The sequence below is a fragment of the Pleurodeles waltl genome, chromosome 4_1, assembly GCF_031143425.1.
Source record: "Pleurodeles waltl isolate 20211129_DDA chromosome 4_1, aPleWal1.hap1.20221129, whole genome shotgun sequence".
NCBI classification, from domain to species: domain Eukaryota; kingdom Metazoa; phylum Chordata; class Amphibia; order Caudata; family Salamandridae; genus Pleurodeles; species Pleurodeles waltl.
The window spans coordinates 588,430,349-588,445,853 of record NC_090442.1 but is presented as its reverse complement, the minus strand read 5'-3'; the positions used below and the strand labels follow the sequence as shown (position 1 = coordinate 588,445,853).

At 47.5% G+C, this 15,505-nt stretch overlaps 1 protein-coding gene across 1 annotated transcript in view; it reads left to right on the top strand.

Moving 5' to 3' along the window:
- The window catches only part of WASHC4 (WASH complex subunit 4), a 923,504-nt gene that overhangs the window by 468,882 nt on the left and 439,117 nt on the right, over positions 1 to 15,505 (top strand). Inside the window, exon 22 of the mRNA XM_069228973.1 lies at positions 2,162 to 2,316. Coding sequence (XP_069085074.1) covers positions 2,162 to 2,316 — 155 coding nt within the window. The remainder of the gene's footprint in view (positions 1 to 2,161; positions 2,317 to 15,505) is intronic.

The following is a 15,505-nucleotide window of genomic DNA, read 5'->3' as shown; positions in this document are numbered from 1 at the left end:
TAGGTTCTGGGAGCCCCTAAATACTCAATTTAGGGGTGTGTTTAGGTCTGGGGGGTTAGTAGCCAATGGCTACTAGCCCTGAGGGTGGCTACACCCTCTTTGTGCCTCCTCCCTGAGGGGAGGGGGGCACATCCCTAATCCTATTGGGGGAATCCTCCATCTGCAAGATGGAGGATTTCTAAAAGTCAGAGTCACCTCAGCTCAGGACACCTTAGGGGCTGTCCTAACTGGCCAGTGACTCCTCCTTGTTTTTCTCATTATCTCCTCCAGACTTGCCGCCAAAAGTGGGGCCGTGGCCGGAGGGGGCGGGCATCTCCACTAGCTGGAGTGCCCTGGGGCGCTGTAACAAAGGAGGTGAGCCTTTGAGGCTCACCGCCAGGTGTTATAGTTCCTGCAGGGGGAGGTGAGAAGCACCTCCACCCAGTACATGCTTTGTTACTAGCCACAGAGTGACAAAGGCACTCTTCCCATGTGGCCAGCAACATGTCTGGTGTGTGGCAGGCTGGTAAAACTAGTCAACCCACACTGGAAGTCGGGTATGTTTTTAGGGGGCATCTCTAAGATGCCCTCTGGGGTGTATTTCACAATAAAATGTACACTGGCATCAGTGTGCATTTATTGTGCTGAGAAGTTTGATACCAAACTTCCCAGTTTTCAGTGTAGCCATTATGGTGCTGTGGAGTTTGTGTATGACAGACTCCCAGACCATATACTCTTATGGCTACCCTGCACTTACAATGTCTAAGGTTTTGCTTAGACACTGTAGGGGCATAGTGCTCATGCACCTATGCCCTCACCTATGGTATAGTGCACCCTGCCTTAGGGCTGTAAGGTCTGCTAGAGGGGTAACTTATCTATACCTGTAGGCAGTGTGAGGTTGGTATTGCACCCTGAGAGGAGTGCCATGTCGACTTAGTCATTTTCTCCCCACCAGCACACACAAGCTGGCAAGCAGTGTGTCTGTGCTGAGTGAGGGGTCTCCAGTGTGGCATAAGACATGCTGCAGCCCTTAGAGACCTTCCCTGGCATCAGGGCCCTTGGTACCAGGGGTACCAGTTATAAGGGACTTACCTGGATGCCAGGGTGTGCCAATTGTGGAAACAAAGGTACAAGTTAGGGAAAGAACACTGGTGCTGGGGCCTGGTTAGCAGCCCTCAGCACACTCTCAAATCATAACTTGGCATCAGTAAAGGCAAAAAGTCAGGGGGTAACCATGCCAAGGAGGCATTTCCTTACACATTACATTCTATATCTCCCTCGTCACACCCACATCACCCCCACCTCAAAACACTCCTCTGGCTCCAGGTTCAGAAGAGATGCCAGTTCAAACTCCTCACCCGCGCATTCAAGGCCCTGCACAGCTCCTGTCCCACCTACATTAACCACAGCCTGAGATTTCACAAACCCTCCAGACATATCCGCCTCCCTCGCGCTGACCCCTACTCCCTGCATTCAGCGCAGAAGCAGAGGATGACTTTCCTTTCCGTACCTCGTAACCAAATCCTACAATGGCCTTCTCCTGCACCTCAGGACCGCCTTCTAATCTACAGGAGATCTTAGGACACAGAAAACCTGGCTGTTCAACTGAGACCCTGGACCCTGCCAGCTCCTGGATTCCCTCGCAGATAACAAGTCGTGTTCCACAAGATCACTGATTGATTAATTGATTGATTAATCGTGTGAGGAGCATTACAAGAGAGTGTACCAGCCAGTGGATATCTCTTATTGTAGACTAAGCATTTGCAGCCTAGAAAGAAGACTAACTATACAAGTCTGTGCAGTATGACAAGGCCTGGGAGTAACCACGCAGCCTATGAGTTTGTTGTCACTTGTAGTCCTAACTTGGACCAGTGTGTGCCTGGTATGCTGCAGCCTTTACATTGACAATTTTCAATTTTGATTAATATTTTAAAATACAATACACTATCAGATAAATTGCTTACTTTATTGATAACAGATAAAGCCTATTACGTATTCCTCATGTCTTTCTGCTGAAAATGTTTTTGAGGCTTTTTGCTGTTTGAAGGGTGCTAGTAGGATTCTGGTGCTGCAAGAGCTCTGGTCAGAATGGAACTGTGGATGAAAGAATTAAATATTTCCTGTTATGTCTAAAAATCATTGCATAACATTTCTCTGGATTCATTGTTTCCTGTTTTTTCAGCATATGTGACGCATTATCTGGACACAACATTTTACAATCTAACCACAGTAGCTCTTCATGACTGGGCCACTTACAGTGAAATGAGGAACCTAGCATCTCAGCGGTATGGGCTAATTATGACAGAAGCACATCTGCCAAGTCAAACATTAGAACAGGTAAATTGTTATTCTGTGTAAGACGATTTCTACCAAGGAAAGGTGACTACTAAACATTGTTTATTTTACCAATTAATTTGTTTTAAAAACACTCAAGTGCACAATGAATTTTTTCCTTGCCACTAAACATAATGGTTTAGATCATCATTAACCAGAGATCCATCTGTCACAAATGTTGCAGAAAAGTAGTTGTACTGGCCAAGTGCTTTGCAAGCATAAACCATTTTAGAGCTATATGATCTTGGCTGAGTTGTTTTGTGATTTAATAATCTTAATGGTATTATAACAAAATTGTTTGCCTTTGAACATGTTCACTTTGGTCAGTCTAGTACCAGTCATAAGCTGCTTCATCCTGGTAACTGTCCTTGGTTTTATGAAAGAAGGTAAATCACTCACTCTTTACTTCAGACATTGGTCACTATTTTGAATGGTTATGATGTTTGATCTACAATGCACCATATAGGCCAGGACATCAAGAATGCAGCCTCAGCTTCCAAATGTTCAAAAATAATATTCATATCTTCTTACAGAAGCATGCGATCCAATATATTTTGTTTCAAATGCATTTACTTTTGGATGAAGAAGAGTTTCTATTGCAGTCTATTAAGCATGAGTTACTGTTGGCATGCCCAACAACTGTATGCGATTCAAATGGGCTCCTCAAACCCAACACACAGATACAAGAATCTAAAAAGTATTTTGTTACAGTCCTAAGTGTGTTAAGAGATACGGATTAAGTTGTGTTACTAGATATCATTCTGTGTGAAAAAATTTACTAGGTGGAAGAAGGTATGACAAACCTACTACTTGTTATAGGTGTGGTAGTTTTAGTCTCTTGGCCTCATCACCTCACCGCCCAACCATTGGTGAAGAATGCAGTAAATGTAGGCATACAGGACATTTTTCACGTGTGCAAAATTGAAAAGCGAAAAGGTGTAGTCCAGTCCAGTAATAAGGCAGGTATGAAGGAAGCATCTAGTAATAAGTGTGTGTGTGTGTGGTGTGGATAGTGAATGGAAAGGGGGTGTAGTTCTATCTATGAATGCTCAGGAGATGGATGCAGAGGGTAGCAGATGTCCCAAGTGCAGTGTACAGATCCTTGACATGGATCTGGAGCTTATGGCGGACTCAGGGTCTCCTTGGGCCATAATTACTGAGCAATATTTTGTAGAAAAGTTGGGAGATGTAAGGACTGTGGATGATTTCAAGGAATCTGACGTTGTGGCACATAGTTTTGATGGGTCAGATATTGAAGTAAAGGGATATACTGAAGAAGATATAACATTGAAGGATAGAGAAACGCACATGAAGCTGTATGTGACGGTGAAAGGTGTAAATGCTTTGGGACGGAAGGATCAATGGAAGCCGGGGATCATTTTAAATCCACATAGCAAAGAACCAGTACTATTGGTCCGTGATCCTGAAGTCCTGGCTTATTTCTCAGTTTCCCAACATGTTTACTGGAAGGGTGAGCAATCTGCAGGGGTACTCTCATTGTGTTAAGCTCAAGAGTGGGGCACTCCTGTTAAACAAAAGCTGAGGAGTGCTCATTACTATATGAGAAGAGCTCAAGAATATTCTGGATGACATGTTAAGTGAAGGGATTATTGAGGAAGTGGAATCTGGTGAATGGGTGTTTCCCATAGTTCTGGCCCGCTAGACGGTTAAGACTTTGAGGCTATGTGTTGACCTCAGGGCACTCAATGCTAACATAATAGTGGACTGCCACCTGTTACTGAACATTAATGAGGAAGTAAATATGTTGGAAGGAGCAGCAGTGTTTGCTACACTGGTTTGAGCTCCATGTAGGAGGCTGGCTCTCTATATAGTGTACAAAAACGATGTGCACTGTGCAGAGTGTCCAAACAACCCCACCTTGGTTTACAGAGACAAAACCTAGACAACCTAATGTTCTAATTTTTATGGTAGCTTGGTCGAGCAGTTACGCCAATCTTGGAGAAGTGCTAAGCATTTGTTGTACTCAAAGTATCAATAAATGTGGACACGTACTCAAAAGAATAACTCGAGACAAAGTACAAAACTATTTCAGACCAAGATCATCAAAATCGGGTTAGTACTTATTAAGTTATGATTTTTCAAATGTAAGCAAAAATAGTCTTTATTTGCGTAACTACGCACTAAAGGAATCAATGGGAGAAAACTTTAAAAATGCATATAAAATTTGGCAGTGCTTTTACCAATCTCTCCTTTCATTTTTAGGTCGAGGTTGTCGAAATGTCCAATGGACCAGCAGGGGAAGTTCGGGCGGCTCTCGGTTTCGGCAGGAGCAGCTGTTACAAAGTCCTTGGAGCTGTAAGGGATCACTTCGAAAAGCACTACACATGCAGACTTCAAGGTGAGTCTGGTGGGTCCCCTTGGAGTGTAGAGGTTGCAAGGGATGGGGTACCCTTAGAGCATAGCTGGTTCTCCGGTGCAGGGCCCAGGGAGGCCGGGGTGCAGAGCAGATAGGTGAGCAAATGCACAAAAGTGCCCTTGGAACCAGGAGACAAGTCACTTTGAGAGTGGATTGCAGATCAGCAGGGCCACCCTGGGGAGTGGTTCTTACGTGTCCTGAAGTCCCTCAATTAGAGCTTGTTTCTGGTCGTCTGAGAGTCCGGAGTGGACTTTTGTTCTGGGTGTCTGAAGTTGGGGTCTAGTACCCTGGGCTATTGCACGGTTCAGTCACTGGAGGTCGCAGTACCACCAAACTTGGCAAACTTGCAGGATTTTTCTTCTGGGTCAGCTGAGTGGAATTTTGTCCTTCTACTGTGTCTGGTTCCTTGGTCAGCGGCTGGACAATGAACTGGACATCACTGGTCTTTGCTTCTTTGTTGCAGGGAGTGATGCCTTCACTCTGGAGGGAGATGTTTGGCGATTTTCAGAAGGGTGGAGTACATCTGGGTTTTTGTGGAGTCCATCTGATGTCCATGCAACCCGTCAGCAGCGTTTGTAGAGTCCTGGGTGCAGCAGGCAGGGTTTGGTGCCTTTTTCTGCAACAAGTTTGCAGTTCTCGAGCCTTGGGTTTTCTTTGTTGGTGGTATTCTTTGTCCTGAATCTGATCTGCAGGTCTAGGGGTGCCCACTAAATACTACGTTCAGTGGGCATTTAGGGGAGTCTCTAGTAGTGACCAACGGATCGTCTAGGTTAGGGTGGCTACACCCACTATATGATCACTTCCTGTGGTCAGAGGCCACTTCCCTATCTCTGATTGGCTATTTTCCTAACATGCAAGATGGAGGAAAATGAAATGTAGGGTGTCACCTCGCATACAACACCTTAGGGGTGGTGTAGGCTGGGGGTGGACAGACCTCCTGTCCTTTGTGCATTTTCCCCCTGTTGCTGCCGCCAAAATTGGGGTTTTGCAACTGGAGCGGCCATCTGCTGTTAGCAGCAGGGCTGGGGGTCAAATTTTAAGGGCCTCAAGCTCACTGGCAGGACAGTGTACATTCCTGGGGGAGGAGGTGTAACACCTCTGCTGAGGAAGGGCTTTCTAAACACAGAGAGCAAAAGCTCTCACCCAGGGGTTCCAGAATCTTGTCTTTCGGTGGCAGGCTAGTTGTAATCGGCAAGCAACCATGCCAGGGTTAATTAGCATTTGCGGGGGTCACCTCTAAGTTGGCCCCTGGGTGCCTTTTGCAATAAATCCAATAATGGTACCATTTTGGATTTATTGTTCTGAGTTGTTTGAAACCAAACAACTCAGGGTTCAGAGAGGCCATCATGTAGCTGTGAAACTTGTACTCACCAGTGTCCAGCACATGCAATAAAAAATGGCTGCTCTGTTCACTTACTATGTCCCAGGTTTGGCAGGGATGCAGTAGGGGCATATTGTTCATGCACCTATGCCCACACATACATTATAGTGCACCATGCCTCAGGGCGGGAAGGCATGCCAGAATGGTGGTGTAAGGAAATGCCTCTTTGGCATGGTTACCCCCTAACCTTTTGCCTTTTGCTGATGCCAGTTAGGATTGAAAGTGTGCTGGGACCCTGCTAACCAGGCCTCAGCACCAGTGTTCTTGTTCTAAACTGTACCTTTGCTTCCACAATTGGCACAGCCCTGGCACCCAGATAAGTCCCTTGTAAATGGTACCCCTGGAACCAAGCACCCTGATGGCAGGGAAGGTCTCTAAGGGTTGCAGCATGTCTTATTCCACCCTGGGGACCCCTCACTCATCACATGCACACTGCCTCACAGCTTGTGTGTGCTGGTGGGGAGAAAATGACTAAGACGACATGGCACTCCCCTCAGAGTGCCATGCCAACCTCACACTGCCTGTGGCATAGGTAAGTCACCCATCTAGCAGGCCTTACAGCCCTAAGGCACGGTGCACTATGCCACAGGTGAGGGCATATGTGCATGAGCACTATGCCCCTACAGTGTCTAAGCAAAACCTTAGACATTGTAAGTGCAGGGTAGCCATAAGAGTATATGATCTGGGAGTTTGTCAAATACGAACTCCACAGTTGCATAATGGCTATACTGAAATCTGGGAAGTTTGGTATCAAACTTCTCAGCACAATAAATGCACACTGATGCCAGTGTGGAATTTATTGTAAAATACACCCAGAGGACATCTTAGAGATGCCCCCTGAATACCAGTCCAACTCCTAGTGCTAGGCTGACCAGTTTCTGCCAGCCTGCCACAACCAGACTAGTTGCTGGACACATGGGGAGAGTGCCTTTGTCACTCTGTGGCCAGGAACAAAGCCTGTACTGGCTGGAGCTGCTTCTCACCTCCCCCTGCAGGAACTGTAACACCTGGTGGTGAGCCTCAAAGGCTCATGCCTTTTGTTACATCACCCCAGGGCATCTCAGGTAGTGGAGATGCCCGCCCCTCCGGCCACTGCCCCCACTTTTGGTGGCAAGGCTGGAGGAGGTAATGAGAAAAACAAGGAGGAGTCACCCACCAGTCAGGACAGCCCCTACGGTGTCCTGAGCTGAGGTGACCCCTGCCTTTAGAAATCCTCCATCTTAAGTTTGGAGGATTCCCCCAATAGGATTAGGGATGTGCCCCCCCTCCCCTCAGGGAGGAGGCACAAAGAGGGCGTAGCCACCCTCCATGACAGTAGCCATTGGCTACTGCCTCCAGACCTAAACACACACCTAAATTTAGTATTTAGTATTTAGGGGCACCCCAGAACCCAGGAAATCAGATTCCTGCAACCTGAAACAAGAAGGACTGCTGACCTGAAAGCCCTGCAGAGATGATGGAGACGACAACTGCTTTGGCCCCAGCCCTACCGGCCTGTTCCCTGACTCAAAGAAAACTGCAACAGCGACGCATCCAACCAGGACCAATGACCTCTGAAGCCTCAGAGCACTGCCCTGAAACCTGAAGGACCTTAGAAACTCCTGAGAACAGCGGCACTGTTCACACACAGCAACATCTTTGCTACAAAGAGCCAACTTTTAAAGACATCACTCTTCCCGCCGGAAGTGTGAGACTTCACCCTCTGTACCCGATGCCCTCGGCTCGAGAACCAAGACTACAGGGAGGACGCCCAGGGGACTGCGACCTCGTGAGTAACCCGAGACGACTCCCCTGGACCACCACAGCGACGCATGCAGAGAGAATCCAGCAGCTTCCCCTGACCGTGACTGCCTGTAACAAGGAACCCGACACCTGGACCAGGCACTGCACCCGCAACCCCCAGGACCAAAAGGAACCGAACTTCAGTGCAGGAGTGACCCCCAGGCGACCCTCTGCCTAGCCTAGTCGATGGCTGGCCTGAGAAGCCCCCCTGTGCCCTGCATGCACCACTGGAGTGACCCTCGGGTCCCTCCATTGAATCCTGTACAAAACCTGATGCCTGCTTTGCACACTGCACCCGGCTGCCCCTGTGCCGCTGAGGGGCGTTTTGTGTGCCTACTTGTGTTCCTCCCCCCACCCCACCCCCCCCCCCCAGTGCTCTACAAATCCCCCTTGGTCTGCCCTCCGAGAACGCTGGTACTTACCCACTGGCAGACTGGAACCAGAGCACCCCTGTTCTTCATAGGCGCCTATGTGTTTTGGGCACCTCTTTGACCCCTGCACCTGACAGGCCCTGTGCTGCTGGTGTGGTAATTTTGGGGTTGCCTTGAACCCCCAACGGTGGGCTGCCTATGCCCAGGAACTTAGACTTGTAAGTGTCTTACTTACCTGACAAACTAACCCTTACTTACCTCCCCCAGGAACTGTTGATTTTTGCACAGTGTCCACTTTTAAAATAGCTTATTGCAATTTTAACCAAAACTGTGTATGTTACTGCTCTAATTCAAAGTTCTTTAGTTACCTGTGTGGAGTACCTTGCATTTTATGTATTTACTTCAAATCTTGAATCTTGTGGTTCTAAAATAAATTAACAAGATATTTTTCTATATAAAAACTATTGGCCTGGAGTTAAGTCTTTGAGTGTGTGTTCCTCATTTATTGCCTCTGTGTGTACAACAAATGCTTAACACTACCCTCTGATAAGCCTACTGCTCGACAACACTACCACAAAATAGAGCATTAGAATTATCTAATTTTGCCACTATCTTACCTCTAAGGGGAACCACTGGACTCTGTGCACACTATCTCTTACTTTGAGATAGTAGATACAGAGCCAACTTCCTACATTGGTGGATCAGTGGTGGGGTCTAAGACTTTACATTTGCTGGACTACTCAGCCAATACCAGACCACACGACTAAATTCCAAAAATTGTCATTAGAAACTGATTTTTGAAATTTTAGCTCTTTTTCAAAAAATTTAAAAGTCCTGCTAGTGCCTTGTGTAAGTCCCTGTTAGCATTTCTTTTAGAGTTTAAAAGTTTGGATTTGAGTTCTAGAAGTAGTTTTTAGATTCTTAAAAAGTAATCCCAGCTTTTAGAGAAATAATGTCTAGCACAGATGAGATGGTGGTGGAACTCAACCTCACCCTTTACCTGCATCTGGAGATGTCAGAGTTAAGGACTCTCTGTAAGCTAAAAAATATAAAGACTGGGTCCAACCCTACCAAAGTAAAGCTCCAGGAGCTTTTGGCAGAGTTTACAAAGGACCACCCCTCTGAGGATAATCCTACAGATGGGGAAATTAGTGACCAGGAGGATGATTACCTCCCTCCTGTCCTAATTAGGGAGAACAGGGTCCCTCAAACCCTGACTCCACAAATCATAGTCAGAGAGACCGGTTCCTCCACAGGGGAAACCAGTACCTCTGGAAGTATTGAGGCCAGCCTCAATGAAGATGACCTCCTGTTAGCCAGGATGACCAAAAGATTGGCTTTGGAGAAAGAGCTCCTAGCCATAGAAAGTTAAAGACAAGAGATGGGTTTAGCTCCCATCAATGGTGGCAGTAACTTAAATAGGGTCAGAGAGAGTACTGACATCCTAAAAAAAAAAAAATGGATTGTAACAAAATATGAAGATGGTGATGTCCTCACCAAATGGTTCACAGCTTTTGAGAGGGCTTGTGCAACCAGAAAAGTAAACAGATCTCACTGGAGAGCTCTCCTTCGGGAAATCTTCACTGGAAAGTGTAGGGATAGACTCCTCACACTCTCTGGTAAAGACGCAGAATCCTATGACCTCATGAAGGCTACCTTGATTGAGGGCTTTGGATTCTCAACTGAGGAGTACAGGATTAGGTTCAGGGGGCTCAGAAAATCTCGAGCCAGACCTGGGTTGATTTTGTAGACTACTCTGAGAAAACATTGAATGGTTGCGTAACTGGAAATCAAGTGCATGACTATGTTGGGCTTTATAATTTGTTTATGAAAGAACCCATTTTAAGCAACTGCTTCAATGAAAAGTTGCATCAGTATCTGGTAGACCTAGGTCCAAAATCTCCCCTAGAACTGGGAAAGAAGGCAGACCACTGGGTCAAGACTAGGGTAACCAAAACTTCCACTGGCGGTGACCAAAAGAAAGGGGTTACAAAGCCGCCTCAGGAGAAAGTGGGTGACACTAGAAACAAAGAAAAAGAGTCCTCTCTAGGCCCCCAAAAACCAGACCAGGTGGGTGGGCCCCAAGACACATCCCAAAACAAAGGTGGGTACCAGGGTAAGAACTGGGATGCCACTAAGGCATGGTGCCAAAACTGTAGACAGACAGGGCACCACATCAAGGACACTTCTTGTCCCAAAAACAAACCCCCTAGCAAAATCCCAGAGGTGGCCAGTGAAGCCATTGGGGATGGCTCCTCAGATGAGGGGCTCATAGCCTTCAACTGGAGAAAGGGCCCAACAGATGAGTTGGAGATTCCAGGGGGAAGTAGACACTTCCACCACCTACTGGTAAATAGAATCCCAGCCACTGCCCTGAGACAGTTGTGCCAGTCACACTATTGTGCATGACAGGCTGGTGTTCTCAAACCAGTACATCCCAGGCGAGACTGTCAGAGTAAGAGTTAGCCCAGAGAGGATCACTGATATGCTTGTGGCTTTTGTGCCCATAGAAGTGGGTGGGACTTTTAGCTGGAGAAGGGTGGCAGTCAGTACAGACCTCCTTCTTGATTGTTTCCTTGGAAATGACTACTGAGAGGTTAGTCAGAGCCCAAGAGAGGAACTGGTCCACTGCCAGTCCTCTCCTAAGGATTCTGGAGGTGCTGCCCCTACAGTTACTGCAAGTAGGCCCCAGAAGAAAAAGAAAAGAAAACAGTGTAGGAAAGGTGGATAACCTTAGCCAAGGTTCCAGCAAGCCAAGGAGATTCTGCTCCAGTAGGGGAGAACTCCAAAAGTGGCACTGGTAAAGTCCAACCTGACCCACAAGACGTCCTGGCTAGTCAGGCAACTGTTAAACCTGAGTGGGTGGCTCCTCAGTTAACAGAAGAAAGAGTGCAAGAAGGGTGTTTACTACAAGATGTAGTAACCCCCCCACACTAACACAGCAGACAGGCACCCTGAACCCAAAGAAGCCTGTAACTTAGCCCCTTCCCTTGTAGGTGAAGAGCTAAAGGTGTAGTTCTGGGCACTGACAGCTGTCAGTGGCCTCAGCTGGATGTTGGCCTTCATGGCTGCACTATCCTTGGCATGGTGGTCTGACCCCATGCCAAATATCAAGTTAGGCTCCCTGACCCTGTTGGTCATGGTGGGGTTACTCCAGCTATGGGTAACCTCTTTGGGTAAGCTAGTGGTGACCCTGGCTAAGATAAGATTAGCAGAGGTGGATACCTCTAACCCCAAAATAGAGAGAATGGGTGAAGGCATTAAAAACCCAGACGAGGCAATTCAGACTAGGTCCTATCACTGTGGAAGTGGGTCAGTTCCCCAGAGGGAACCACCTGAACAGGAGGATGTAAGGCAGAGAGTAGGCCCTGCAACAAACCAGCCTATTTTCCCTACTCTTTCTCGCCTGACAGACTAGAAAGACTTTCCCAGCTTTGTCTGAGTCTCCTGGCCTGTGAGTTTGGGGGGGGGGGGTCTTGTGTAGGAAAATGGCTCCATGTTGCAGTTACCCCCGCCTTTTGCGTGATATTGATGCTGACTTGACTGAGAAGTGTGCTGGGACCCTGCTAACCAAGCCCCAGCACCAGTGTTCATTCACTAAAAAATGTACCATTGTTTCTGAGGGCTACAGCATGTATTATGCGGACCCCTCACTCAACACATGCACACTTCCTCACAGCTTGTGTGTGCTGGTGGGGAGAAAATTACTAAGTCAACATGACACTCCCCTCAGAGTGCCATGCCCACAACCCACTGCCTGTGGCATAGGTAAGTCACCCCTCTAGCAGGCCTTACAGCCCTAAGGCAGGGTGCACTGTACCACAGGTGAGGGCATAGGTGCATGAGTATTATGCCCCTGCAGTGTCTAAGCAAATTTTTAAACATTGTAAGTGCAGCGTAGCGATATAGAGTATATGGTCTGGGAGTTTGTCAAACGTGAACTCCACAGTTCCATAATGGCTACACTGAATACTGGGAAGTTTGGTATCAAACGTCTTAGCACAATAAATCCACTGTGATGCCAGTGCGGGATTAATTGAGAAATACACACAGAGAGCATCTTAGAGATGCCCCCTACATGCCAGCCCAACTTCTAGTGCTAGGCTGACCGGTCTCTGCCAGCCTGCCACTTCCAGACCAGTTTCTGGCCACATGGGGTGAGTGCCTTTGTGCGCTCTGTGATTAGGAACACAGCCTGTCCTGGGTGGAGGTGCTTCACACCTCCCCCTGCAGGAACTGTAACACATGGCAGTGAGCCTCAAAGGCTCAAGCCTGGTGTTACAGCGCCCCAGTGCACTCCAGCTAGTGGAGATGCCCGTCCCCCCCGGACGCAGCCCTCACTTTTGGCAGCAAGTCCAGGGAGATAATGAGAAAAACAAGGAGGGGCCACCTCATCAGCCAGGTCCACCCCTAAGGTGACCAGAGCTGGTGTGTCCCCCTCCTGGGGAAAATCCTCCATCTTGTTTTGGAGGATTTAGCCTGATAGGAATAGGGATGTGCCCCCCTCCTCAAAGGGAGGAGGCACAAGGAGGGTGTAGCCATCCTCCGGGACAGTAGCAATTGGCTACTGCCCTCCAGCCCTACACACCCCGAAATTTAGTATTTAGGGGCGAAGTTGAACCCGGGAAATCAGATTCCTGATGACCTACAAAGAAGAAGAACTGCTGACCTGAAAATCCCGCAGAGAAGAAGGAAGACAACAACTGCTTTGGCCCCAGCCCTACTGGCCTGTCTCCTGATTCAAAGAACCTGCACCAGCGACTCATCCTGTGGGCCCAGCGACCTCTGCTGACTCAGAGGACTGCCCTGCAACTACAAAGGACCAAGAACTCCAGAGGACAGCAGAACTGTCTACCTCAAGCAAGAAGAAACCATTTTTAAAGGGACTCTCACCTCACTCCAGAAGCGTGAGTCCCCACCACTCTACACCCGACGCCCCTGGCCCGTGTCCAGAGAAACCAACGATCCAGAGAGGATCCCCAGGTGACTCCGACGAAGTGTCCACCCTGGCCTAACCTCTTTGCACCCCCACAATGACGCCTGCAGAGGGAATCCCGAGGACCCCCCTGACCGCGACTGCCCGAAAAGAAGAAACCTGATGTCTGAAAGAAGCACTGCACCCGCAGCTCCCAGGCTCGTGAAGAACGAACCACCGTGCAGCAGTAACCAGCAGGCGGCCCTCACCATTGCTCGGTCGGTGGCTGGCCCGAGAAAACCCCCTGTTCCTTGCCTGCAATGTCTGAGTAACCCCCGGGTCCCTCAATCGATTTCAATTACAAACCCGATGCCTTGTTTGCCCACTGCACCCGGTGCCCCTATGCCGCTGAGGGTGTGTTTTGTGTGCCTGCTTGGGACCCCCCCTCCTAGTCTGCTCCCCGAGGACACAGGTTCTTACCTGTAAGCAGACTAGAATCCGAGGACCCCCTGTCTCCATAGGCACCCATGTTATTTGGTCTCCTCTATGACCTCTGCACCCGACCGGCCCTGTATTGCTGGTGCTGGGTGTTTGGGGTTGACTTAAACCCCCAACCGTGGGCTGCCTATGCCCCGGAGACTGAACATGTAAGTGCTTTACTTACCACATTAACCTAACTGTACCTACCTCCCCCAGGAACTGTTGAATTTTGCAGTGTCCACTTTTAAGATAGCTTATTGCCATTTTATGCCAAACTGTGTACATTACAGTTTTGATTCGAAGTCCTATCTATACCTATGTAAAGTACCTTTCATTTAATGTACTTATCTGCAATTTGAATCTTGTGGTTCTAAAATAAATTAAGAAAAGAATATTTTTCTATATAAAAACCTATTGGCCTGGAGTTCAGTCATTGAGTGTGTGTTCTCATTTATTGCCTGTGTGTGTACAACAAATGCTTAACACTACCCTCTGATAACCCTAAGTGCTCCACCACACTACCACAAATAGAGCATTAGTATTATCTATCATTGCCTCCGTCATGCCTCTTGGGGAATCCCTGGACTCTGTGCACACTATCTCTCACTTTGAGATAGTATTTACAGAGCCAGCTTCCTACAATCCTCCACTCAGACTGCCTCTTCGGGCGGTTCTTCTGTCGCAGCAGCAGGGGACGGTTCTCCACCCAAACCTGTCCAATCTGCGCCTTCATGCGTGGAGGTTGAGAAGCAACAGTTGACGACTTTTGATCTTCCACCAACAACTCTGTTGATCCCCTCTGTGAGGTTCTATTGTTCATTATTTATTTGGCCCAGCAGGGCCCTGCTTTGGGCACCCTTAAATGGTATTTATCAGCTATTTCGGCCTTCCTTAGGCTACCAGATCAGCCCTCACTCTTTAAATCTCCTATTGTGAATAGATTCCTAAAAGGTCTCACCCATGTATTTCCTCCCTCTCCATTTTTCATGCCTCAGTGGGACCTTAATCTTAGGAATAGCTGCAGTGTGGATGGAGGGCTTTGGCATAGCCTAAGGGATCTATATGATGTTGACAAAAAAGATGATTGCAGGACTGACAAATTACATCGGACAATTCCACTTTCACATTTTTCATGGTTGATTAATCCAACCTAACAAATGCTTATGTAGTCAATATAGTTTAGATTTGTTTCTTTTTTAAAACTTTTTTGCTGGAAGGGAGGTCTCAAATGCCCAGCCTCTTTCTGGCTTAGTAAAAACCCCTTCTCCTTTATTTTAATTTTTTTGCTGCTCCCTCTCCTTCCAATGTCTTTATTCATTTCTCCTTCCTTGGGATGTATTCACAGAACTCTCTTAATTTGGCTTACTGTGCCTTTATGTTGTATCCTCCCTTCCCTTTTCTATTCTGACTCCTTCTCTGTGATGCTGCTCTACATCTCTCTCATTATTCTGCAATTTTTGTGGTTTTTGCTTCCTCCATTTCCAGTACCCAATAGGCTACTTCTCCCCTTCTCATTGCTCCTTCTCCTCTTCTCATTGCTCCTTACTTCCTTTTTCCTCCTATGTCCGTGCGATTGCATTGAATAGACACAACTACTGGCCAGAAGGCATCACGCTTAGATTGAGCTCTTTGGGATGGTGTCAGTCATGTAGCCTGCCTATGTCAGTAACATATTGTTTTTGTATGTTGTAGTTGGAGAAACATTTCTTGTTACCTATGCTCCTATAGAAGACAAACTCTTTGTTGTTTGCTTTCATCAGGTGTAGGGTATAGATGAATGTTGCCTATGTTGAATATTATGTGTGTGTGAAGGGTGGGGTTGGAGACATGCTGTGCAATGGATTGATGGACACTTCATATGTGCAGCTGCACTAGATGACGATTTC